We start from the raw sequence: 24,986 nt of genomic DNA, 5'->3' as shown, positions 1-24,986 counted from the left end.
GTTAAAGTACGCTATTTTGTACATAGTATGATTATTTAGTTCCTTAAAAGAAATAACAGAAAAGGTTTTATTGGTGATTATTTAAAATCAAGTGCACTACACTATAAGTGGCTTTAAAAATATGTGCTTAAAATGCTTTCCCCTAAGGAAAAAAAAAAAAATGCTTTCCCCTGAGCTAAGAATTCGTCTTCCTTTTATCTTCTAAAAGTAGTATGGCTGGCATGGCTGATGTGTGCCAGGAAAAAATCCTGCTAGATTCTCGGTCGTCTTGAGTAATGGCCACGGATCAACCTAAACAAGTTAGGAGCAATGTAGAAAAGGTTGTAGCCTCAACTCAGGAAAGAAAGGTAGGTGAGTGCAGTCTAGTTAAGACTTCTTCTGTATTCCCCTGGAAGCAGCCCATGCCTTGCCAGGGTTTTATCTGCCAGCAGCAGATGTAAGCTCTCAAAAACAGCAGGGAGGATGTTGACTGCAACAATGCATCAAGGCTGTGGTTTGTAACCTCAATAGTAAGGCAGTTAAAACGTTTCTTTTTTTCTTTTTTAACAAAGACATTTTGATTGCCAAATCCATAACCATTAGCAGCTGTGGTTTGAACAGTTCTCTAGACCTAACAAGTTTTCAAACAGAAAGTTGAGTTGGAGGCTTTTGTTTCTCTGTGTCTGTATTGTGTTTGTGCTATTTATATCTCTGCCTTCAATAGAAAATCTGATTTGTCTGAAATCTCTGAGGTCATTGATTATTCTGCTTCTGTACTGAATCTATTCCTTTCCTGCTAGCTTACTGGCTTTTCAGTCCATTTGATCTTAAGGCTTTTGTAAGAGCCAAGATCCTGTATTTAAAGAATTAATGCTGGACCAGTTCTACTGCTGGGTTCCTACAAATTGACATCAGCAAAGTAAGTACTGTTTTCCAGTGGGGAAGAGAGTCTTACTTGTTCCATTTTCTGTAAGAGTATCCATATGATACAGATCTTCAGGAAGATTGCATGTATCACTTCATGTGTGGAAACCATCAGCTTCTATCACCAAAGGATTGTCTGTACAACTTGAGAGGTGAAAAATTAAATAGTAGTCAATATTCAGACCAGGCGTTGGCATTGAAAAATGCAGAATCCTCAAATTCCCTTTTAAATTATGTGAAAGTGTTTTCTCTGTTTTACTAAGAAAACCTGCCAGTTCATAGGCCTAGAATGTATGGTTTCTAAGGCATCTTGAGGGCTGCCTCTGAGCCCCAACAAAGAGGGGAACTGTGTTTGCAACGACTAGCCCAGTCAGCCCTAGGCAGTTTTTTAAGATCTCAACTCACTTGAGGGAGACAGGGAATGTATTTTCAGAGTTCTCATGAAGACTAGAACATTTCCGTGAGTTTCTAGGTCAGAACAGACTGTCTTTTGAGTTGTTTGCAACCTGGGTATCAAGTGCCCACTTGATGAGGTGAGGACAACCATGTACATTTTAAAATAATCCAGGAAGCATTATGCTTCCTGTTGTACTTACCCTGAAGAGAAGAAGGGGATATGAACACTTTTCTGTGCATTTATATGAATTCTTTAATGTGTATCTTTTCATCTGAAAATGAACATATAATTCTTAAGATTTTCTTTATTATTTATATATTAATCAATGCTTGAGTGCCTTTGTTTTAGGCACTAAGAGAAACAAAAAGGTGAATCAGCCGTGGGTTTTGTTCTCAGAATGTTTGAAAGAGTACCAGGTAGGTAAGATATATCTACAACCAGGTTTGTAAACAACCAAACAACAAAATAGAAAGCAAAGAGAACTGTCTTAAGGGAAGTAAAGACTGCCTCTGAGGAATTTAAAGGAGAGAGAGGTTGCTTCCAGCTGGGAGGAGGACTTTATTAGGAATGTGGCTTTTTAATTTTCCCCATGGAGACTCAGTATTTCTTCAGGATAAACTCTGAGAAGTAGAACTTAGAGTCTGAGGTACATACATCTAGAAGTTGTTACAAACTGCTAAGTTACCATTCTTTTTTCTTTTAAGTTACCACTCTTAAAGAAAAATCTAACTTAAAATTCTGCCAATGGTCTGAGTCTTTCCTATACCAATACCTTACCAAAACTGATTACTAATAGTCAATTTAATGTCTGCTAATAAAGTGGGTGAAAACCATACTTTGTTATTTTCACTCAATCTTCCTGACCATTTGGTGACATTGTTGGTAAAGAATCCACGTGCAGTGCGGGAGACCTGAGTTTGATCCCTGGGTTGGGAAGACCCCCTGGAGAAGGACATGGCAACCCACTCCAGTGTTCTTGCCTGGTGAATCCCCGTGCACAGAGGAGCCTGGTGGGCTGCAGTCAGTGCGGTTGCAAAGAGTCAGACACGACTGAGCGGTTAAACACAAGCATACAATCATCTTTTCAGGTATTTACTGGCCATTTATATATTTATTTTTATTGAAGAATAGTTGATTTGTGATGTATTAATTTTGGCTGTATAGGAGAGTGACTCAGTTAACACATATATTCTTTTTAATATTCTTTTTCATTATGGCTTATGCCAGGATCTTAAATATAGTTTGCTTTGCTATACATTAGGACCTTGTTGTTTATCCATTCTATATGTAATAGTTTGTGTCTACTAACCCCAAACTTCCAGTCCATACCCCCTCCACCCTGCTTCCCCTTTGGCAACCACAAATATGTCTGTGTGTCTGCTTTGTAGATAGGTTCATTTGTGGCATATTTTAGGTTCCACAAGTAATCCCTGGTAGCTCAGTCGGTAGAGAATCTGCCTGCAGTGCAGGAGACCGGGGTTCGATCCCTGGGTCAGGAAGATGCCCTCGAGAAGGAAATAGCAAACCACCCCTGTATCCTTGCCTGGAGAATCCCATGGACTGAGGAGCCTGTGGGCTGCAGTCCGTGGGGTTGCAGAGAGTCAGGCACGACTGAGTGACTCACTTTGGTGTGGTGGTGGTGGTTTAGGCACTAAGTCCTGTCCGACTGTTGCGACTCCATGGTCTGTAGCCCGCCAGGCTCCTCTGTCCATGGGATTCTCCAGGCAGGAACACTGGAGTGGGTTGCCATTTCCTTCTCCAGAGTGACTCACTTTAGGTTCCACATATAAGTGATATCCTATGGTATTTGTCTTTCTCTTTCTGACTTACTTCACTTAATACAATAATCTCTTGTTGCATCCATGTTGCTGCAATTGGCATTATTTTACTCTTTATGGCTAAGTAGCATTCCATTGTATATGTATATACAATTATATATATATAATTTGTGTGTATATGTATAGTACATCTTCTTTATTCACTCATTTGTTGATGGACACAGGTTGCTTCCATGTCTTGGCTATTGTGAACAGTGCTGCTATGAACATAAGGGTGCATATATCTTTTTGAATTATTGTTTTGTCTGGATGTATGCCCAGGAGTGGGGTTGCTGGATCATCTGATAATTCTGTTTTTAGTTTTCTGGGGAACCTCTCTAGTGTTTTGAACAGTGGCTGCACCAGCTTAATTCCTACCAACAATGTAGCAGGATTCTCTTTTCTCCACACTTTGTCCAGCGTTTGTTATTTGTAGACTGTAGTCTACAGTAGTCAGAATGATGGCCATTCTGACCGGTGTAAGGTCATGGCTCATTACAGTTTTGACTTGCATTTCTCTAATTATTAGCAATATTGAACCTCTTAGGATTGTGGCTTTTAAATTAGCCTTGAAGCATAGTAATAATAAAAACTATCACTTTTTGATTAGTTATTATGTGCCCAACCTAGTATGTTATTTTTTAATCCTCATAACAACTTGATATCAAAAAAGGTATCATTACCCCTCTTTTAGAGAGGAGAGAACTTAAGACTCAAGGTTAAAACAACCTGTGTACTGTCAATCAGTAAATGGTAGAATTGGAGTTTCTGTTTAAGTCTTCCTACTTACAGGTAGAAAAGCATATTCTAAGGAGAGAGTAATGAGAGGTGAGAAGTCATGAGCCTGTGTGGAGAATAATAGCAACCAGTTTGTTGAGTGGAAATCTATGCTGTGGTCAGATGGTAGATAACTTTGAGGATAGGCTGCAGAGGTTAGAGTTTTCTCTCTAGTCAGTCGTGGGATGGGAAGGGGTGTTTTAAAAATCATTGGAGCCAGAAAATGAATATGGCAGCAATGTGGAAGATGAATTGTTGTGAAGAGACTGAAGGTAGGAAGTCTAGTGAGAAGGCTGTTGTCATCCAGGTTGGATGTATTTTTAAAATCTGTTCTAGAGACTTTCCTGGAAGTCCAGTGGTTAAGACTTTGCATTCCAGTGCAAGGGGTACAGGTTCAATCCCTGGTCAGGGAACTAAGATCCCACATGCCTCTTGGCCAAAAAACATAAAACAGAAACGGTATTGTAACAAATTCAATGAAGACTTTTAAAAATGGTCCACATCCAAAAAAAGAAAAAAAATTCTTAAAACAAATCTTCTAGGAAATGCCTGTGGAATTAGACAAAAGGGGTGGGGACAAATGCAAGGTTTTATGCAGGTAGATTCAGTTACTTAATGTGACACCTTCATTTTACCTGTAAGTAAACTCAGACTTCCCTGGCGGCTCAGTGATAAAGAGTCCACCTGCCAATGCAAGAGGTGCAAATTTGATTCTTGGGTTGGGATGATTCCCCCAGAGAAAGAAATGGCAGTCCACTCCAGTATTCTTGCCTGAGAAATCCAATTGACTGGTGGGCTACAGTCCATGGGGTCTCAAGAGTCAGACATGACTTGCAACTAAGCAGCACCATCACCACCACCACCCAGGCTTAGAGAGAAAGCAGTCTGTTTGATCTAGAAGGAATCTGCTGTAACTTTACAGTCTTGCTGTCTTTCTTTAGTCTGTTGAAAGGCTTCTTAATTTGTTACCGAGTATATTGTATGAACCAAGAGGCAAATTATCTTCTAATTTAAGTTTTATTGCTCAAAATATTACATAATCACACATTCAACAAGCATTTATTGACCATTGTGTCATGTGCAGGCACTGTACACATTAAGAATCCAGACTTTCAACAAGATACTCCATCTTCTCTTGATCTTTTAAATCTGCTGCAAGTGACAAGAAAACCCAACCATGATAATTATCATATGCCCAAAGGAGGAGATCTAACTCCTAACTTACCTTGACTGGAGACAGGTGGGGAGGGTTAAGAAATCTAAAAAAGGCGATCCTTGAAGAGAGCAGAATTTATATCTTCCTCACATACCATCCTGTATCTTCATGCTTATGTCCACCATAAGAGTTCTATTCATTCTTTGAAAGAGTAAAGAGTGCTTTGTTCATTGCCTCCTGTAGAGTCTTACCTGACCTCAGCGTGCTTCCTGACAGGATTAATTACATCCTTCTCTGGGCTCCTGTGTTCATATTTCTATTTACATCTTTAACCTTTTTTTTTCTCCCTATAATTATATATTCACATGTAGTTCCTTTAGATCACCATCGGTATCTAACCTTGTTATCTCCAGTGTCCTAGCATATGGCCTGGTGTATGGTAGGTGTTCACTTAACAGTGATAACAATGAATTGAGGGGCAGGCATTGGTTGGTAAATGAGAAGCCTTAAATGCCATGTGAGAGAATTTAGTATTCTGAAGGCACTTTAGAAGAATTGTTTTGACAGAAGTAGGAAGGAATGGACTAGATGGGGCAAGCTGAAAACAAGTAGATAATTTAGATAATTTATCATGATTTATCTTGATTTTCCAGGTGGAGGCAAGATAGAGGCTGGCAGCAATGCTCTAGCTGTCAAGTTGGAAAGAAAGGACCAGATGATTGGAATGTTTAAAAAATAAAGTCTATAGGACTTGGTGATTTGATTGGCTGTGAAGGGTGAGAAAAAGAAGTCCAGGTTAGATTTTGGTTTCTGGCTATGGTGAGGGGTAAATGGTAGTACCATTAGTCTGCATGGGTTATACATGAGAAGTGAAGTTGCTCAGTCGTGTATGACTGTTTGTGATCCCATTGACTCTAGTCTACCAGGCACCTTCATCCATGGCATTTTCCAGGCAAGAGTACTGGAGTGAGTTACCATTTCTTTCTCCAGGAGATCTTCCCAACCCAGGGATCGAACCCAGTTCTCCCGCACTGCAAACAGATGCTTTAACCTCTGAGCCACCAGGGAAGTGTACAGAAGAAAAGAATTTTCTTTTAAGGAAAATGACTTTTTACTTATTCAATTTTTATGATATATTTTGGCTGTGCTGGGTTTTTGTTGCAGTGCCCGGGCTTTTCTAGAGTGCATGGGCTTAGCTGCTTTATGTGAGATCTTAGTTCCCTGATTAGGAATCAAACTCAGGCCCACTGCATTGGGAGCATGAAGTCTTGTCCACTGAACCACCAAGGAAGTCCTGGAAAACGACTTTTTAAAATAAAGGCTCTGTAGCAAAGGAAACCTGTATTGTAGCAGTGAAGGAGAGAGGTTCTGTAGTATGTGATCTGTGCACATAATACAAAAATCAGTAGTACAAAAATTTAGAGCCATACATAAATCACTTTTTCTGTGATTTTTCATTTGGACTGCTTAAACTATTTTAATCTCTTTTGTTCTAAAAGACAAAACTCCCTTATTTGATAAAGGGGTATTGTTGCTGTTAATAACACTGTATCACTTGATAATGATCTTACCTTGATATGTCAACTCATGTCAAAGGATTCTGTGAATTCTGCTTACGGAGTTGTTCTCAGCTGAGTCAGACCAGCCATTGGGAGATAAAAATACGAAGTCAGCAGAGCCCTTAAAACAAGAGGAGCCCTAGCATTCTGAGATATTAGGGTAGGTTTGAATGGTTAAGGGCCTTACAGTGTAGTATCTTTGCATGCACACTGAGTCATGTCTGACTCTTTGCAACCCCACAGACTGTAGCCTGCCAGGCTCCTCTGTCTATGGGATTTCATGCCTTCATCCATGGCATTTTCCAGGCAAGAATACTGGAGTGGGTTGCCATTTCCTCCTCCTGGGTCAGGGGATCTTCCTGACCCAGGGATTGAACCTTAGCAGGTGGATTCTTTACCACTGAGCCACTTGGGATTAAGAGCAATTTTCTTTTGGTTCTTACTCGTTAGAGTGAAAGCCTGCTCTATGAAAATTAAGACCAACAGTAATTGTTACAAATGGGTGATTTTCATTTTGGTCTCGAAGAATCAGGGCAGAAAAGCTATGAGGTTAATTTTAGAAAAAACGTAAGTCCTTCGGTTCTCTTGTGTGTAGAGGTTCCAGTATAGATAGGATTCACAAGGGCACAGAAAGTCAGACTGGGAATTTTAATGGCAACCCACTCCAGTATTCTTGCATGGAGAATCCCATGGACAGAGGGACCTGACGGGCTTCAGGTTGCAAAGAGTTGGACACGACTTAGTGACTAAACAACAAACAAGGAAGGGACCAGGATACCAGTACTGTGTGGCTTCAGCCAGATCATCTTCCACAAGTATCTGAAAGACTCCAAGCTGAATATCACCTATCCTTATTCCTCCCATTTGGCGCAAATGTGAATGTTCTCTGTGGCATTGAGCTAGAACCCCTTGTATTTGGTGTTAGGCACATGATTTGCATTGGGTACTGGTACATGAGTTCAGCTGTCCCACTTAGGGACAGTTGGCATGATCTTTATCCAACTCCAGTGAAATATGCAGTAGTCATCTCATCAAAGTATCATGATCAATACATTAACTATGATGTCAGAAAACGCTTATCCTCCAGTACGGTGGGGTACAGGGTGCTACTTATCCTGTGAACACCTTGAATTGCTTTGAAGAAAAATGAGAACAACTTTTTCTTTCTTTCTTTTTTTTAATGAGGGCTGTTTATCAGAGAACACAGTTGCTTTCAGGATATGCTTCTTTGGATCTGTTGTGCTTGTGGTCTTTTTATCAGACTCATTTCCTTCTCTCTTTCTGAGTATTATCACCTCAGTCTTCTTGGAGTTGGTTTTCAGCTAACTAGATTTCAGAGCCTGATTTCATGTCCTATCTAGTTCCCCAAAGTTCAAACCAAGAAAACCTCTAGCAAACATACGTTCTTTGTCAATGAGTTTCTTCTTAACTGTTTCCTTTAGCTGTTAGTCCTTGGAGACAGGTGTAAGATTTACATGTGGGTCATCTGGGGATTTGTTGGGAAGAGTGACATCGTGTAGGACTTTCTGATCATTTCAGTACAAGGATTAAATGGAGGCTTGTGGAGTTGGTGAAAATGCCCACTTGGCTCTGAGACTAGTGGTTGCCAAGAGCCACTAAACTTTTTTTTTTTTCGTCTTATGAAAATGGCAAGAGAAATGTTTTCTAGATGGCTGGTGAACAGTTTCCCTCTGGAGAGGAGAAGAAAATGGCTGTTTAGTAGTTAATTACCTGTTATGTTAGACAGCTATGAAACTTATGAGGCATGAAAGAAGAGTAAGCCCACCTCCCCCGCTCCTCAGGCTGGAAACCAGGTGATAGGAGTCATGTTGGTGAAGGCAGGAACAGCAGCAGCATCCTGAGGAGTCTGTTACTGAATGTAAATGGGTGCTTTGAGTTGCTTGGTCTTATAACCCTCATTCCCTATCCTGTCTATTGCACTATCTCAATGACCCTTAATCTGATATACTCTCTAAATTGGATATGACATTGAGAGTTTATTTACGTTCTTCACAAATATGAACCTTCTTTTTCTTAATTTTCTCTAGGTCAGCTGCATTTTAGTCTTTTGACTCTCAAACCAAAACCCTCTTCCTTGCAAGTCTCTGACTTTTTGGTATTTAATGTGGTCTCTTAGTGTCCGAGACCCAGTTTCAGAGATTATACATTTCTGCAAGTGCAGGTTCTGCCAAGCTGCCTTTGCTTTAATGCATTTTACCATAAAAAATAATCCCTTCTTCCAACACATAGGCCTTACTTTTCTTTATTCCCGTAGGCTTCTTTGCACTTCAGCTCTGTTTCTTGTAAGCCTCCCGAAGTTTAGTAATAGAGCTTGGGAACGGGAATATTCACATGAAACTTGGATTTAGATTCAATTGGGAAAGTTAATTTTAGTGTTTATCTTTATTAGAAGGTATGAATGGGTCCAGAGAACCACTTGTTCTATAATTTCATTTATCCATCATTTTCCCCATTATTTGACATTTTCTGACTCTGTTAATATATGTCAGGGTAGTTTTTATTAAACACAGGGCCTTACTGGCTACTTCCCAAGACACAAAAGTTCTAATTTAGCTTGAAGAATAACAGATTATAGACTAGCACCTGCTTTTAGCCAGAGTTTAGTCCTAAGAGTGTCCAGTTCCCAGCATGTATGTATTTAACATGGTTAAGATAACCTAAAAGCACAGGTTGGTTATTTTTTTTGTTTTTTTTCATCCAACAAATATTTATTGATTGCCTATCATGTGCCAGGCATGATTCCAGGTGCTAAGGAGTAAGCAAAACAAAGATCCTTGCCTTCATGGAGCTTTTATCCTAGTAAGGAAAGTCCAAATTTAAAAAGTTTAAATAAGTGAATTGGTGGTGGTTTAGTCACTAAGTCATGTCCAACTCTTGTGACTCCATGAACTGTAGCCCACCAGGCCCCTCTGTCCATAGGATTTTCCAGGCAAGAATACTGGAGTGGGTTGCCATTTATGATGGTAAGTGCTGTAGAGAAAAAATAAAGAGATGGGGGCTAAGAGTGCCAGAAGACCCACTATGAAGTTGACATTTAAACAAAGTTCTGAAGAAAGATAGAGAAAACCAGGCAGATACCGAGCAGGGAAAGCATCCCAGGAAGAGGGGTAAGCTAGCACAGATGTCCCGAGGCAGGAACAAGGAACCCTGTATAGCTGGAGAGGAAAGTGGGGGAGAAGGCATCAGAAAGGAAGTGGGGGCCAGATTGTCTGGGGACCTGTTGGTCATAGTGGGGACCTGTACGTCATAGTGAGGACTTTTATTCTGACTGCGACAAAAAGCCTTTGGAGAGTTTTAAATTTTGGAGTGACGTGATCCGATATATTGAATATGTTTAAAAAATAGCTCGGACTGCTGTGATGTGAATAGACAAGAGGAAGGTTAAAGGCAAAATAGACAGACTGATTAGGAGGTTATCATGGTAATCCAGAGAGACATTGTGGTGGCCTGGACCAGGGGAGTAGCAATGGTGGTCTTAAGAAATGGTGGGATATTGGGTATCTTTCCAAAGTAGAGTTAACGGGATTCCCTGAGGGTTGGTTATGGGGTTCTTGACCCGAACAACTGGGAAGATTAGAATAGCTATTTTAAAGGGATATGAATGAGAGAGGAGCAGGTTTGGAAAGAAAATCTAGGACCTTGATTTTTTTTTTTTAATTGTGGTAAATATACATAGTATAAACTTAACCATTTTTAAGCATACAATTCAGGGGTGTTAAGTATATTCACAGTGTTGTGCAGCCATCCATGTCTAGAACTTTTCATCATCTCAGACAGGAACTTTGTACCTTAATGGGAATTCCTCTTTCTTCCACCCTCCCCCCCCCGCCCCCCCCGCCCCCCCCCCCCGCCAGCCCCTAGTAACCTCTGTTGTACTTTCTTTCTCTATGAATTTATCTCTTTTTTTGGCTGTGCATCTCAGCTTGCAGGATCTTAGTTCCCTGATCAGGGATTGAACCTGGGCCCTAGCAGTGAAAGCACCAAGTCCTAACCACTGAACTGCCAGGGAACTTCCAAACTTGTCTATTCTAGGCACCTCACATAAGCAGACTCAGAATACTTGTTCTTTTGTGTATGGTTTTTTTTACTTAGCATAATTTTTCTAGGTTCATTCATGGTGTAGCGTGTATCAGAATTCCATTCCTTTTAAAGGCTGAATAGTATTTCATTGTATGTATCTGCCATATTTTGTTTATCTGTCTATTGTTAGACATTTGGATTGTGGAAACTACTGACTATTGTGAGTAATGCTGCTTTTGAACATTGGTGTACAAATATCTGAATCCCTGCTTTCAATTCTTTTGAGTATATACCTAGAAGTAGAATTTATTTGGCAGCATGGAAATGAAAAGATGACCTTCAGAAGAACCATTCTGGTGGGATGATGGAAGAAAAGCCTCTTTATAATGACTTCAAGAAAAAATAGAGGAATTTGAGGCAAAGTGTATAGATAATCTTTTAATGAATTTTGTTGTGAAGGGAACCTGAAAATGGGGCAGTAGCAGAAGGAGAATGTGGGATCGGGGGAGCTTTTGTTTTATGACAGACATTATAGAAAGTGTGTTTGTTAACGGGATTGATCCAGTAGAGAGGGAACATTTATTGATGCAGAAGAAAGAGGAGTGAAATGGCTTGTCATTTTGGAAAAGCAGAGCTGTAAAGTCCTGGCAGGTTTGTCCTCTGCCTCAGCACTCTCTGAGACACAGAGAAGAGAGAGCAGGAAAATCGAAGAGATATGAATTGTGACTGTTGCTACTTTGGCCTCTGTAGAATTAGGTTTAAAGATCTTGATGCCAGCCTCTGGTTTTATTTGTGCCAAAGCACCTCAACAATAACAGCTGGGCCCCACTTTTCTTTGACTTCTAAAGATCCAAAGGGTGAGGAAAAAAGAAAGTTTCTCCTTCCATCTTCATTTTTTTTAAATGCATTTTATGTATTTATTGACTGCTCTGGGCCTTGGTTGCTGTGTGAGGATTTTCTCTAGTTGCAGCGAGTGGGGGCTACTCTCTAGTTGCCTTGCATGGGCTTCACTTCATGGTCACTTCTCTTGTTGCAGTGCATAGACTCTAAGGTACATGGTCTCAGTAATTGTGGCTCAATGGCTTAGTTGCCTCACAACATGTGGAATCTTCCCAGGAATTGAACTTGTGTCCCCTGCATAAGCAGGTGGATTCTTAACCACTGGACCACCAGGGATGTCCCGACATTTGAATTTTCTTCCTTATTTCACTGAAACCCCCTTTTTACTCTAGAGCCTTAGATCTTTACAGGATACGTCTTAGCAGGTAAATAAGAGTGGAAAATAATTTCACACTTTCTCGTTACTAGGAGAAAGGCTGCTTTGGTATTGAAGTCTGATCCATGGCTATAGTTGGCTTTAGAGTCGTATTTATCGAACATACTAAACACAAGACATCCCAAGATAGGAAATGTTGAAATACCAAGTCAGTTGCACATTGCTGGAGAGCACTTTTCTGCCAACACCCACTTGTTCTTTAAGTTGTGATTGTGTGGCCAGATATTCTTACTCTAGGTTCTGTGTCTGTCTTTGCAGAAGGAATAAAAGTCCTAAGTATTCACACAGATTCATTTTGTGATAGGAGATCCAAAGGAGGCTTCTAAATTGTTTTCAGAATTGCTGTACCGTTACCTTTTCACCCTAAGTGAGTCTGGAATGCATCCAGCAAAACAACTTTGGCATGTTCATACCTTTCAGAATGAATCATCTTCCTTCCCTTTAGTGAGAGAAGTGCCCTGTTGATGGTTCCTGGCAGAATTTCCACAAATGTTCTATTTTTCTTAAACCTTCCAGCATTTCACTTGAGCTGAATCTGGAGGTGGGTGCCTGATGTTCCTAAAGGAGACCTCTGAATCTCCCAACTCACAGTTGCTTATATTGAAAGATTAGTCAGTTTTGATTCTCTGGAAAGATGTCAAACATCTTTTTTAAGAAGTTGTTTCCATTATAGGAAGTCACAAATGGTGGGCAAAAGACTGTATAAGAATACTGTGCTAAAGCTTGGGGGAAAGTGGAAGGTTTGTTCTTGCTTATTGAGCATTATTGTCTTTACCTGGCTATGTAATGGAGAGTACTACCATCAGAATGTTGAGGTGGATTCTGGGACATCCTTTGATCTCCTTGAAATTCAAAGTTTGTCCCAACTAGCATGAACTTTTTATTTTTATATTTTGCAGTATCCAGACATGAGTCAAGAAGAATCTGATTCTCCATTTGTTTTCATCTGCACAAATCCCCAGGAAATGATTGTGAAGTTTCCTATTAAAGGAAATCCAAAAATCTGTAAGTCACAAGTGTCGATGGTCTATTTTTTTTTCTTTTTATCTTGAATCTCACTTGTTTAACTTAAATTTTTTTTCTCTTTTTATCCTGTTCCATATCATCTCAAATACTTGAAGGATTAGAAAAATTCTATTCATCATATTCCTGAAACTAACACAACATTGTTAATCAACTGTTTAATATTAAAGTTACCATTAATTAAAAACTTCTTTTTATCAATAACGTTAAGGTTAGGTTAACTACAGTATAGCCTTTCTGAATCATACCTTGATCCACAATTATTGGTATATGAGTGAATCACTCTAAACTTCCATTTAGGACCGCATTACCTTTAAAATACTATTAGTAAGCCAAAAAGGGTACATTTGCCCCATTGTACTGTTCTTATCCGTTGTTCCTCAGTATTCAATTCAAGAATAAGACTTAACTTTTTGGAGGTACCACTTCCCACTATTGCTTTGATTGCTGGTCCCAGAGGTCTGCTCTAGCTCTCTTGCTTTTCATCCTCTTTTTGAAACCTCTTGATGGTTTTCTTTTCTGTAATGTTTGCTTTTATGTGTTTGTGACTATAGTACCCTCTGCATGTTCACTTTTTAGGAAGTGCTTATGATTTTATTCTTTCCACTTCTACCCCATCTTCAACTCCCAACTTCTCTGTTTAGTCATACAGCAGGTTCTTCTATCTCCAGGCAATCTCAAGAAACACAGAGTGGTGTCCTCTCTCTCTTACTTACTTTTAAACACATGAACAGCTCTCGCATTTGCTTGCTTATGTCAGTTATTGTTCTGTCCTTTGTGACATTGCTTTCCCATTGTGTGAATTGGATGCTCCCAGGGCATGCATTATTGTCAGCTGTGCACAGGGCTACCTCACCTTGTGCCTCAGTTCATTTCAGTCGCTCAGTCGTGTCCAACTCTTTGCGACCCCATGAACCGCAGCATACCAGGCCTCCCTGTCCATCACCAACTCCCAGAGTTTACCCAAACTCATGTCCATTGAGTCGGTGATGCCATCCAACCATCTCATCCTCTACCATCCCCTTCTCCTCCTGCCTTCAGTCTTTCCCAATATCAGGGTCTTTTCAAATGAGTCAGCTCTTCCCATCAGGTGGCCAAAATATTGAAGTTTCAGCTTCAACATCAGTCCTTCCAATGAATACCCAGGACTGATCTCCTTTAGGATGGACTAGTTGGGTCTCCTTGCAGTCCAAGGGACTCTCAAGAGTCTTCTCCAACACCACAGTTCGAAAGCATCAACTCTTCGGCACTCAGCTTTCTTTATAGTCCAACTCTCACATCCATACATGACTACTGGAAAAATTTTGTGCCTGGGGACCAACCATTTATAAATCTATTCTATGGAGAAGTAATTCTCAGAGGGTAGTATAAGTAAAAATCACCTACAGAGCTGTTAAAACACAGATTCCTGGGCCCTCTCTCAGGTAATAGTAATGCTGTTGGTTAGCTGACTATACAATGGATAATACTGCTTTTGGGCACAAAATGAATGCTTGGAGTATGAATTTAGGTGAATGTATATTCAGTGCAAAATTCAGGCAACTCTGATGATTTATGAAATATATTCTTGAGATTTCCTGCTAGTCAGAAAATCTGAACATAAGTTGCCCTTGACTTACACAAATTATTTACTTCATACTTTACCTGAACTGTTAGCCAAGTGGCCCTGGAAATTCTTTTTCCTCCTTCTTAACTATTTAGGATTTAAATCTTCCTTTTTTTCTCCTTTTTAAGTTGTGAAATTATACCCCTTCCTACTCTGGTCTTCCCTTAGGCCCTGAGGGCAACACTAGTAGTCAGGCTTCTCTCCCAGACCCACTGCTATTTGATCTTTAGCTCCAGTTACCTTTTCAGAGCTTCCTCCCTATCTTGGTTCTCATCTGCCGCTTAAACTCTTGTGAGAAAATGTTCTGTGTAAACAGAGTTTATATATTTCTCTGAAATGTTTTACTTCAGCACTTTCTCATCTCAGAGACTCACCTTCAGCACGTATATGACCTTGGTTTTTATCCACAAGGTTTAATAGGGGGAGGAGTGAGTGGTGATCTTAAGAGAAAGCTTTTCCCTGTTGCTTCTGTTGGTTAAGAGCTTTAAAAAAGCCAAAATGGGCTGTGTGCTTCAGGGACAGCAGGGCTGGAAAAAACTGTGAGACTGCAGCTTTTGCCATGGTAGACCAGGCAAAGTAAAACATGGGTCAGAAACAATAGGTAAAGGGGGTGAGTGGGGTGCGGGGCAAGAATAGAATGACCAATCCCTGTGTTTCAGAAAAAAGTTTTCTGTTGAGAGGGAGCCAGCCGGAGGATTTAGTCTGGTGTAAAGTTTTCATTCCCTCCAACTCTTCATTCCTTGATCCTTCATTCATCTTTACTATCTGTAAAAACCTTAACACTCTGTCAGAACTTCCTTCCCTTAGGCCAGAGGCCCACCTCCAGTTCACAGCTGGAAAAGTTCTTAATCCCACTGCAATAGGGAAAAATACATGCTTGGCTCTTAATTTGGAATGCTTCACATTTTCTTCTTAGAATACTGTTACATGAAGTGGTTAAGTTCCATGGTATTAATAATATTAGTAGTCTAGTTACAATTCTGTGCCTTAATGTTTTTTCTTGTAGCATGGCTTAGGAATTTAGCCACTCTTCATAGATTAGTTCTATGAGAAATTTATCCTAAGTTGCAAACTTCTGATTTGCAAATAAACTTCTACAATATTACTCATTTACATGTTATATCGTGTGTCTGTGTATATGTGTATGGTTTAAATTAAAAGCATATATTTTTATTTATTTATTTTGACATGTAAACTTGAGCTTGCTTGACCTGAGGATAATTGTGCTTCTTGAAGTTAAAATAATCCACAAATTGGTGTACAGTATGAAATCACTTGGTTATGTGTCTGCTCAAATTAAGAAATGCGAAACAGTTAAGTACAGTAGACTTTGTAGGTTGAATGCTCAAAGAGATGAAGGAAATTTTTTACTTTAAATGAACTACATGCTTTATAAATTCATGCAAATTCTGCCTTATATCTTATGCAAAGCTTATGAAAATTCCTATGAGAGTTCTATCGATTGATGGCAAATAGTTTTTTCCCTTTTAACTTCTCCCCCATCTGCTGCATATGCATTTGATTTTCTTTTAGGCACCATGATTGAGGATGTGGTTTAACACTGAAATGCTGTGCGTACTAAATGTAAAAATATTGGGGAAATACAGAAACTAAGCATTATCACTCTGCTTTTAAGGGAGTGTACTGTATATTACTGTAGTTAACTGTCCAGATCCCAAATCTTAAAAAAAACAGGCTAACCTAGAACTCGGAGTTCAGAGGGCATCCACAATAACTGCTTCTCCATGCAAGGAACCCCAGGTCCTGGCCTTCATTGCCCAGCTGACCTAAGGATTGCCACTATTGGCAGTCACTATGTTAGGAATGCAAAGAAGTTTTTAGTTGTAAGGAGCTCACAGATTGCTGGCACATGTATGGTTTTCTTAGGTAAGCCTAGGGGATGAAAAGGGGATGAAACACTTCTGAATCCCTGGGAGTGCCCTGGAAATCCTTCTTCCTTTCTATCTCCTTTCTCATATCAGTTTTCCATTTTATGACATCATCACTGAAGCCAGAGATTAGTTTGCCTGCCATTGAGTGCTTTCCTCCGGTGGGTTGCTCTTATCTGAGCTGGTCTCACTTGAGGGCTTTCACAATCAGACTGGAGTTTTATGAAAACAATATTTGAGATATTCTTATATAGGAAAGCCTTGAGAATGTGAGGAAGGTAATGTCTCTCTTTTTTTAATATGAGGAGCTTGAAATAAATAGTTAAAAGTCTTGCCTAGGGTTGCTGGTAAATATGGTAAATTAAAAGTACAACTGAGATCGTAACTACGAAACATGACTCCCAAGCCTTAGCATAAATATATGACTACTGTTAATTTTTCAGAGACCTCTGAACTTATGAAGCCCTTACATGTATTTTATTTCAATTAATTGCTTGATTAAATGCTTTAGTGTATATAAAATAAATGGTATGGTGCTTTGTATACAGAAAAGCACTTAGTATTGTCTGTAATCCTCTCAACAACTTTTAAGTTAGTAGAAATTTTTTCTTCCTTTCATTTTATAGTTGAGTGAACAGGTTTACAAAAGTTGTATTTTGGGTTTCCCTGGTGGTCCAGTGGTTGAGACTCCACGCTCCCCATGCATGGGGCATGGGTTCGATCCCTGATCAGGGAACTAGATCCCACATGCCGCAACTAACTGCAGGCTGCCAATTAAGAGCTCACATGCTGCAACTAAGCTCGCGCCACAACTAAGACCCAGTGCAGCCAAATAAAGAAATAAATATTTAAAAAAAAAAAAAAAAGTTGTATTTTGCTCAGGTCTTTCTACCGCTAGATTTCCTGCTTTTCTCACTTTTATCACATTGCCTCAGAAACAAAGTATTCCCATTTACATTTCATTTTTAGGCCAAAGTATCATAGAGCTGCAAAGGACCTTCAGTACTGTGTAGTCCAATTTCCTCGAAGTACTGAAAAAGTTGAGGACAAGAGTGACTAGGTGACTTTCTCAAGGTTATACAGATAGGTAGTCTTAGGACTAAAACTGGGACCTGCGTCTTTTAACTTACTCAGTGCAGAGAACTAGAAGTCTGGAGTCCTAGATGGAATTCTAAATTCTGTCCTAACTTGTTCTAAAAAGCTTAATGAGAAGCAGTACTTCTTTGTACCTCTGGGTACCACCACCTTTACAGTGAGTACTCTCTTATGTTTATCTGATATCTGCTATTTTTGGTTACTTAGTAGTTCCCAAACCTTTACAGTAAAGGTTCTGAAATTTGCAGTGCCTGCTTTCTTTAATTCATTTATTGAGCACCTACCATTTGGTGGTCACTATGGTAGTCTTAGGGATACAAAGGCAAATTTGCCTCGTAACAGGGCTTTTTGCCAGATTGCTGGCACATGTTTGGATTTCCAGCAAGGCAGCCTGGGGGATGAAAGAACTCCTCAGTCCCTGGGAATACTCTGTTTCTAAAGCCCAAATTAAAATCAGCATCATTGTGACTGTTGTGGACATCATTTAGGGTCTCACTAAATGATGGTTTCTAAGGAAGCCCAGAAAAGGAAGTAATATTATTCCAAAGGCAGGTGTAGCCCTGGAGAGATGAGGAAGAGAAAAATTGAGAAAACAGGGAGGAAACTTGTTAGATTTAGGTAATTTTTTTTCACACTGTCTTTGTGCAGTAGTCAGGACATGAATTCTTATCTTGGTTGGACAAATGAGGATACTGAAGTCCAGACAGATCAGATGACTGGTTTGTATCAGACAAAGGAGGACTAGAACCTGGGTCTCTTGACTTCTCGTCCAGTGCTTCCTCTCTCGCACCTGATTACTGCGGCAAATGAAAATGACAGAGTCCAAGGGGCCGGGGTTGTGGGTATAGGACTGTAGTATACCCGGCTGCTTTTGTTTTGGTGTTTGTTTGTTTATTTACTGCCAAGGCTGAACTGAACTGTTTCTCTTCCCAGCATCAGCATCTCTGTTGACTTAAATAAGACTTTCTGTGGGAGAAAGCCACCTGCCAGCTCTGTTCTAGGCCAGACAGATAGGAGCTCTGTTAAATTCTTCCTGAGATGGATATTTCTTAAGGCGACTACCACTGAACTGACCTTTATCCTGGTAGATCTGAGAAGTCAGAGGTCCGAGACCACATCAGTGGAATACCTCTCATTAGGGTCACCTGGGACAGGAAGGTTGCTTGTTTTCTAACTTTAACACTTAGACGAGTCATACAACCCATGACCTTTGCCCTTCTTAGCTGGTGATAGGGCCTCTTTGTCAGAAAAGCATTCATGTGGATTCTACCTCACTGTTTCAAGTCACTCCCCCTATTAAGTCTGAGGCAGCAAAGGAGTGAATTGAATTGCTTTTCTCACTGTGAGGGAGATTCATGCATTATGCTCAGCCAGTTAACAGGTCAGAGGAATGAATTTCCCACTGTGTGAAATGTCTTCCTTTATCATTATGTTTGTATTCTTTAAAAACTTGCCTTAGTATCAGACACTCCAGAAAACGTGTTTTTTTGTTGTTTTTTTTTTTAAAGAAACTACAAAATTAGAAATATTAACTCCTTGGATTCTTGCTGTGAATGCTCATTGTGTTTGTGTGCAGACGTTTGAGGGTCCCTGTACCGTGTTCCCACTGCTTCCTCATTCTTACAGAATGAAAACTCTGAAGTTTGAAAGTGTCTGAGTCCTGGAGCAAGATAATTGAATGTGACAGGAACACAGTAACCAGAAGACCTGAGAGACCATGAAAGATTTGCATTGCAAATATAAAAAAATAAATAACGAGGCTTCTTTTTCTCCCTTACAGGGAAACTGGATTCCAAAATCCATCAAGGAGCAAAGAAAGGGTTAATGAAGCAGAATAAAGCTGGCTGACCCAGGAAAAAAGGAACTCTACAGCATAGTGGAGTTCTGTATACTAAAATTGCTGTCCACTGGTCTTTTGAAATTGAAGCAGTAACAAATGAAGGACTTGGCATCAGGGTTTAAACTCTCTCTCAGAATTAAAACTCTTATCAAAATCTGTATATTTTTCTTAACGAGATTCTTACTGTATGTAGTGGGTCAAAAATCTTTGGATACATTATTTATAAAAACTTATTTTAAAAATCCTCAGTCTTTGACATTTTTCTTAGAATGATACAGAAGAAAATGGACCAAGGTGGAAATACCCTCCCTGAGGCTTGGATTTATTTTAGTTAGGTAAATTCTTAACCTAGGTTAACAATATTTTAAGCAACCACTTGAATTTTAAAGTTTTTCCCCCCCCCAAAGTGATAGCTTGGTGGGGTGTTAGGATGTTTGAGGAATTCTGTGTTTAATACAGACAAGTGATGGGAACAAAAAGTCTCCAGATGTAACAGGTTTGCTGCTGTAATCCAGCATCTCAAGTGAATAGTTTTCAAAAACTGAGTACTTCGTTGGCAGGTTTTGGGGGGGCGGGTGGGGCTGGGGTGGGGGTATAACCTGAAGAGGCGCTGCCACTTTGTTCTTTGGTTTGAGACATTAGGACATGAGAGGATCAAGCTGGGATGAGATGGAGCCACCCGCTAAAGCAGCATGAAATGGCGCTATTTATTTTGTTGGTATTGCAAGAGTATCATTTGGATGGAGCAGTTAGAAACAAACAAAAATAAAATCCGTTCTGTAAATGCATCTAGATAACCCCAAAATGCTGAAACCAAACCCTTTAAGGCATCCACACCCCAGGAAGCTATGAGTTTTGAAAAACTAGGTTGGTTTGAAATGAGACTTTTTACTAGTCATTCTGGTCCCACTTAGTGAAGTACTTTTTTTTTTTCTGAGGCTGTTCAGAAGAGCTGTCAGAATCTCAGTTGCTGGCATCCTCAGGAAATTCATGGTCTTAAATGTGTATGTTCTGCTTTTTATAAAGCAGCACTACCACACTGGGGAAGTTGGATTCCCTCCAGCAGTTGTGTGCATGACTTAAAAAAGAGAGCACAAGGGAGAGAAAAAAAAGTGCCCTGTGTTATGAAAAAGATTAATTTCCCCTTTCTTTAATCCTTCATATTCAGCATTTATTTGCATTGAAATTCCTCCACTTATGCATTGATGTTCACTCAACTGTGAACCCTTCTTGTTGCATGGCTCTGGGCATTGGTTTTGTGGGGGACTGATCACCCTGGATTCCCAGGGAAAACCCACCAGATTCTTGTTCTGGTGATGCAGGCATGCTGTATTCTTTTTTTTTTTTTTTTCTGTTCAATTTGTGTAGAGAAAGTGGAAAGGACACTAATGGCACTTTTTTTAGAGGGAAAAAAGCCTCTCTCTGGCCTTCTACCAACCCTAGTACCATTAATAAAGCCACACCAGGTTCACTATGCAGTTACTAGTTTACCAAGCAGTAACAACTTGAATTCTGTGCTGGAATTGTCTGGTTTTTTGTTTGTTTGTTTGTTTGTTTGTTTTAATACCAAAATAAAATTGAAAGGCAGAAAGTGAAGAGCCAGGGAGCAAAAATAAAGTTTCTCTTTATGCCTTTTTATTTGAATGACAGCCTGAACACAGAGGAGTATTGCTTGATTTTTTCCACCTGGATAGATTGTGTGTGCATGCCTAAAGAAAAACATCAGGAGATGCAAGAGTTCAGGTTATGCAACCATTTTGTGTGCTGTGATAAGAAAGTTTACAAGAACTTCACAAGTTTATGAGAACCCAACCTCAGCATCCAGAATACGCAGCTGGAGCCACATGAGTAAACGGCGGAGTAACTTGGAAACTTCTCCTTTTCATGGTCAGCCTGTGAAAGCCTCCCTTCAGTTCACATGGTAGTGGTATAAGGTCTCTCTTTTATTTGTGGAGACACCCGGGAGGAAGTGTGGGAGAGACTTGGGGTAGATGGCCCTCAGTTGCTCAGTGATGAATAGCATAATTTAAAGTCTGGTGGAAATTCTTAGCAGCCCGAGTACAAACTCGCCCAGGAATAGCCTGTCCGTACTTTACAACACTTTGCACTGACCCTGTTACTCTGGAACAGTTTGGCCTGAGGGAAGGTCCACATTTCTGAGCTGGTTTTCCTCTGCAGGTTAAAGATCTTACTCTCTTGGATGGTTGGGTTCAATGGCTGTCAGTTTGTACAGTTGCTAAAGGATTCAGCTTTTTTGTTTTTGTTTTTCTAGGCAGGACACAGTCTCAATTATATAAGCTCAAAGTAGGATATATATAAAACTGGAGACTTTGCTCTGTCAGGATTTAGAAGGCTTTGGCCATGCAGACAGATGTTTAGAATGGAGTGGGGGGTGGGGTTGGTGGGGGGGGGGGGTTGCTTGCTATAACTAATATGGAGAAAGAAAACTAGGTGTCCTCCCTTCTTTTTTTTTAAAGCCGGAAGTTTACAGAAGCCCATTTTTTCCTTAGGGAGTAGGTGTAAAAATTTCAGACTTTAAAGATAGCTTTTATAAATAATTATAAAGTTATGGTTTTTATGAGTTATAACCCCTAATCTCTTCCCATTTTAACTACTGTCTCTACTAAAGCCCGTTTATGTGGACTTCATTTCATTTGGTTCATTTGGTAAGTTTTTTTTTGTGTGTTTTTTTTTTAATGCCTTTGCTAGAGCTCCTAGCCAAGACTGAGACAGTATTGGGGTTGTTCTCTTGCCCAGTTAGAAAAGGCCAGTAAAAAAGCAAGTATCTATTAAACTAGAGAAATCAGCTAACTTCAGTTTATTAGGCCTGGGGGGAGGAAAGAAAGTCCTGTGGTGAAGGTTTTTTTTTTTTCCTTGAGATTCAAATAGCAAGTGCACATCTGCTGTTGTCAGCTTCTGTGAATGTGTTTGGAGGGAGGTGATCCATATCACAGGCTCCAGCAGCATCAAGGGATCTAGCATGTGGAGGGCTTTCTACTTCTTTCAGGCAGAGAAGAAAGAACACGGCCACAGTGCCACCCTCTCACACAAAGAAACTTGTGTAAATGTGCGTCCATTTATGTTGGTACACATAATGTGGATTAATTCATGGGGTGAAACGTCATAGACTGATCAGATTTCTGTTGTGACAATGCAGAGTCTAGGACAAAAACCTAGGAAATATTGTACCTTGACTCGGAGTCTGGTAGATAGGTGAGGTGGAGATGGTGACTGAGAATGTGTAGATGTGTCACAAGAAGGGAGTGAGAGGTTGGATCAAGGGGTAAAAAATGTCAGTACGGAAGATCTGAGAAGCATCTCGAGCTGTACTGTCTAATATAATAGCTACATGTGATTATTTAAGTGAAATTAAGAATTCAGTTCTTCAGTCACAGTACCGTATTTCAAGTGTTCACATAGCTACATGTAGCTAATGACTTCTGAATTGGGCAGCACAAGTATAGAATAATTCCATCATTGCCAAAAGTTCTATTAGACAGTCCTTGTTTGGAGTAGAGGTCAGCACACTTTCTCTGTAAAGGGCCAGACAGCAAGTATTTTAGGCTTCCCAGGTTATACAGTCCTTGTTACAACTATTCAACTTTGCTATTACAGTGCAAGTGAAATGAATCCATAGATAATACATAGGTGAATGAGCATGGCTTATGAGCCTGCTAAAACTTTATTTATGAACACTGAAATTTGAATAACATATTAATATAATTTTCACGTCACAAAATAGTCTTCTGGTTATTTTTCAGCCATCTAGAAATGTAAAAACCATTCTTAATTTATGGGACATACCAAAACAGGTATTGCCCAGATTTGACCTGTGGGCCTTATTTTGCCAAACCCTGGTCTAAAGGAACAAGGAGTCAAAACTGAAGATTCTTTTACTGTATAGGACCTCAATTGCTTGAAAATTTTTAATGATACTTCTAAGCTTGAGAAATTTCTCTAAAAATTCACTGTAGGAATGTTTGCTTTCCTTTGTTCCCCATTTTTGCAATTCAGTGTTTTCCGGTGGTAGTCGTGCTCTTCAGAAGGAGATGCCACTTTAGTGTTAACTCTTAAGTCATACCTGTCTCAAATCTAACCCTTCTCTTTGTCTACCTGCAAGTAGCTGAATCCTCACTTGTAAAATCATCACCTGGAGTCAGTTTTGTTCTTGTACTGTCCTAGAACAAGCTGAATATGGGTGGATCAAGGGGAGATTATTTTTCCTAGGCCAGAGCAGCTTAGTGTTCATCTTTAGCCATTACCCCCTGACACACACACATACACTTTTTGCATGCATATGTGGAAATGGAGAGCAAAGGGGTTTTATGATCTGCCTTTATCCCCAAATCACATGCTATCTAGAGTGGTACTGTTGATGGATGCCTCAGGGTAAGGGAAAGATAAAAACTGCAGAGCTGGGACTTCCTGGGGTCCAATGGTTAGGACTTCAAGCTTCCACCACAGGGGACACGGATTTGATCACTTCTCAGGGAAGTAAGATTCCAAGTGCTGGAGAGTGCAACCAAAACCGCAGAGCTGACTAAGACGGCAAGGACACAGGAAGGACATAATTGAGGCTAAGACTTGAGAATTAAGATAAGTTTCTTCTTGCTACAAAAGGGAGTGGACATTTTAGGGAAGAGGTGGTGAAGAGTATTATGTGTTTCCTGAGTGAGAGGTAGGTGGGAGGGTTCACTTAAAGAAGAGCTGAATGCCTACTAGAAAGTGTGCTGGGCAATCAGACGAATGGCAGATAAAAGCTAAAGTCGTTAGAAATAGAATGGTGTGTTGGAAAAGGACAAAGTAGGACTTAGAGATAATAAAAACCAAGATGTGGTGATAACGGGGTGGCAAGGTGAAAGGTGATATTAGAAGGATTAGAAATGGGTGCTTTGAAGAGGAAAACTTGTGGTAATCCTAAACAAGAAATTGGAGAACAAAGGATAAATTAGGGGTTGCTACTTTGCTGAACCAAGAGATAAAGTGGATGAAACCACGATGAGCTGTGCTGGCTCTTCGGTTCTTTGTGATGTTCACGTTCAGACAGACCCTTTGCGACCCTTTGCTCTCCCAACGGTTAGACACCTACAGAACTGGTGCCTTCCGTATTTTAAGGTACGATACTTCCCCAGAGACGTCTCTGCGAGGAAGTCTGGTCCAGCGAGAGTTCTTTCCACGAGGAGAGAGCGTTAGGTTCGAGCTCTCCAATCCACGCTTCTTCGAGTTTATATCTGTTTTAACCGGCTTGCCGGGTTTTCCAGCATTCCCAGAGCTCCGAGTCTCTAACCCGGGCTCCGAGTCTCTAATCCGGGCTCCGTATGACCGCGCGTTCCGAGACCCAGGATTTGGCTCCTCCATCCAGGTTCCGGGTTTCCTCTGCGCTCTACGGCTCCAGACGGCACAAGGATCCGGATCCGAGGGCCCGGTACTCCAGTGTCCGGGTCTTCTGGGCGGCCCTGGTTGTCCCGGATCGCGGCGGCGGCGGCGGCGGCGGCGGCGGTGGCGGCGGCTGAGGGACCCGCGGCCCCGGACACAGCGGCACCGGCGGGCGGGGCGGAGCGGCGCGAGGAGGGGGCGGAGAGCCGGAGCCGAGGCGGGGTGGGGAGG

At 40.5% G+C, this 24,986-nt stretch overlaps 1 protein-coding gene across 1 annotated transcript in view; it reads left to right on the top strand.

The window, feature by feature from the left end:
- TRIP4 (thyroid hormone receptor interactor 4) overlaps positions 1-19,623 on the top strand; it is a 51,570-nt gene extending 31,947 nt beyond the window's left edge. The window contains exons 12-13 of the mRNA XM_020882392.2: positions 12,826-12,931; positions 19,320-19,623. Coding sequence (XP_020738051.1) covers positions 12,826-12,931; positions 19,320-19,387 — 174 coding nt within the window. The 3' untranslated portion in view covers positions 19,388-19,623. The remainder of the gene's footprint in view (positions 1-12,825; positions 12,932-19,319) is intronic.
- The last annotated feature ends 5,363 nt before the right edge of the window (positions 19,624-24,986 follow it).

This window comes from Odocoileus virginianus, chromosome 6, assembly GCF_023699985.2.
Source record: "Odocoileus virginianus isolate 20LAN1187 ecotype Illinois chromosome 6, Ovbor_1.2, whole genome shotgun sequence".
Taxonomy (NCBI): Eukaryota; Metazoa; Chordata; class Mammalia; order Artiodactyla; family Cervidae; genus Odocoileus; species Odocoileus virginianus.
This window is presented reverse-complemented; position numbering and strand designations above follow the sequence as displayed.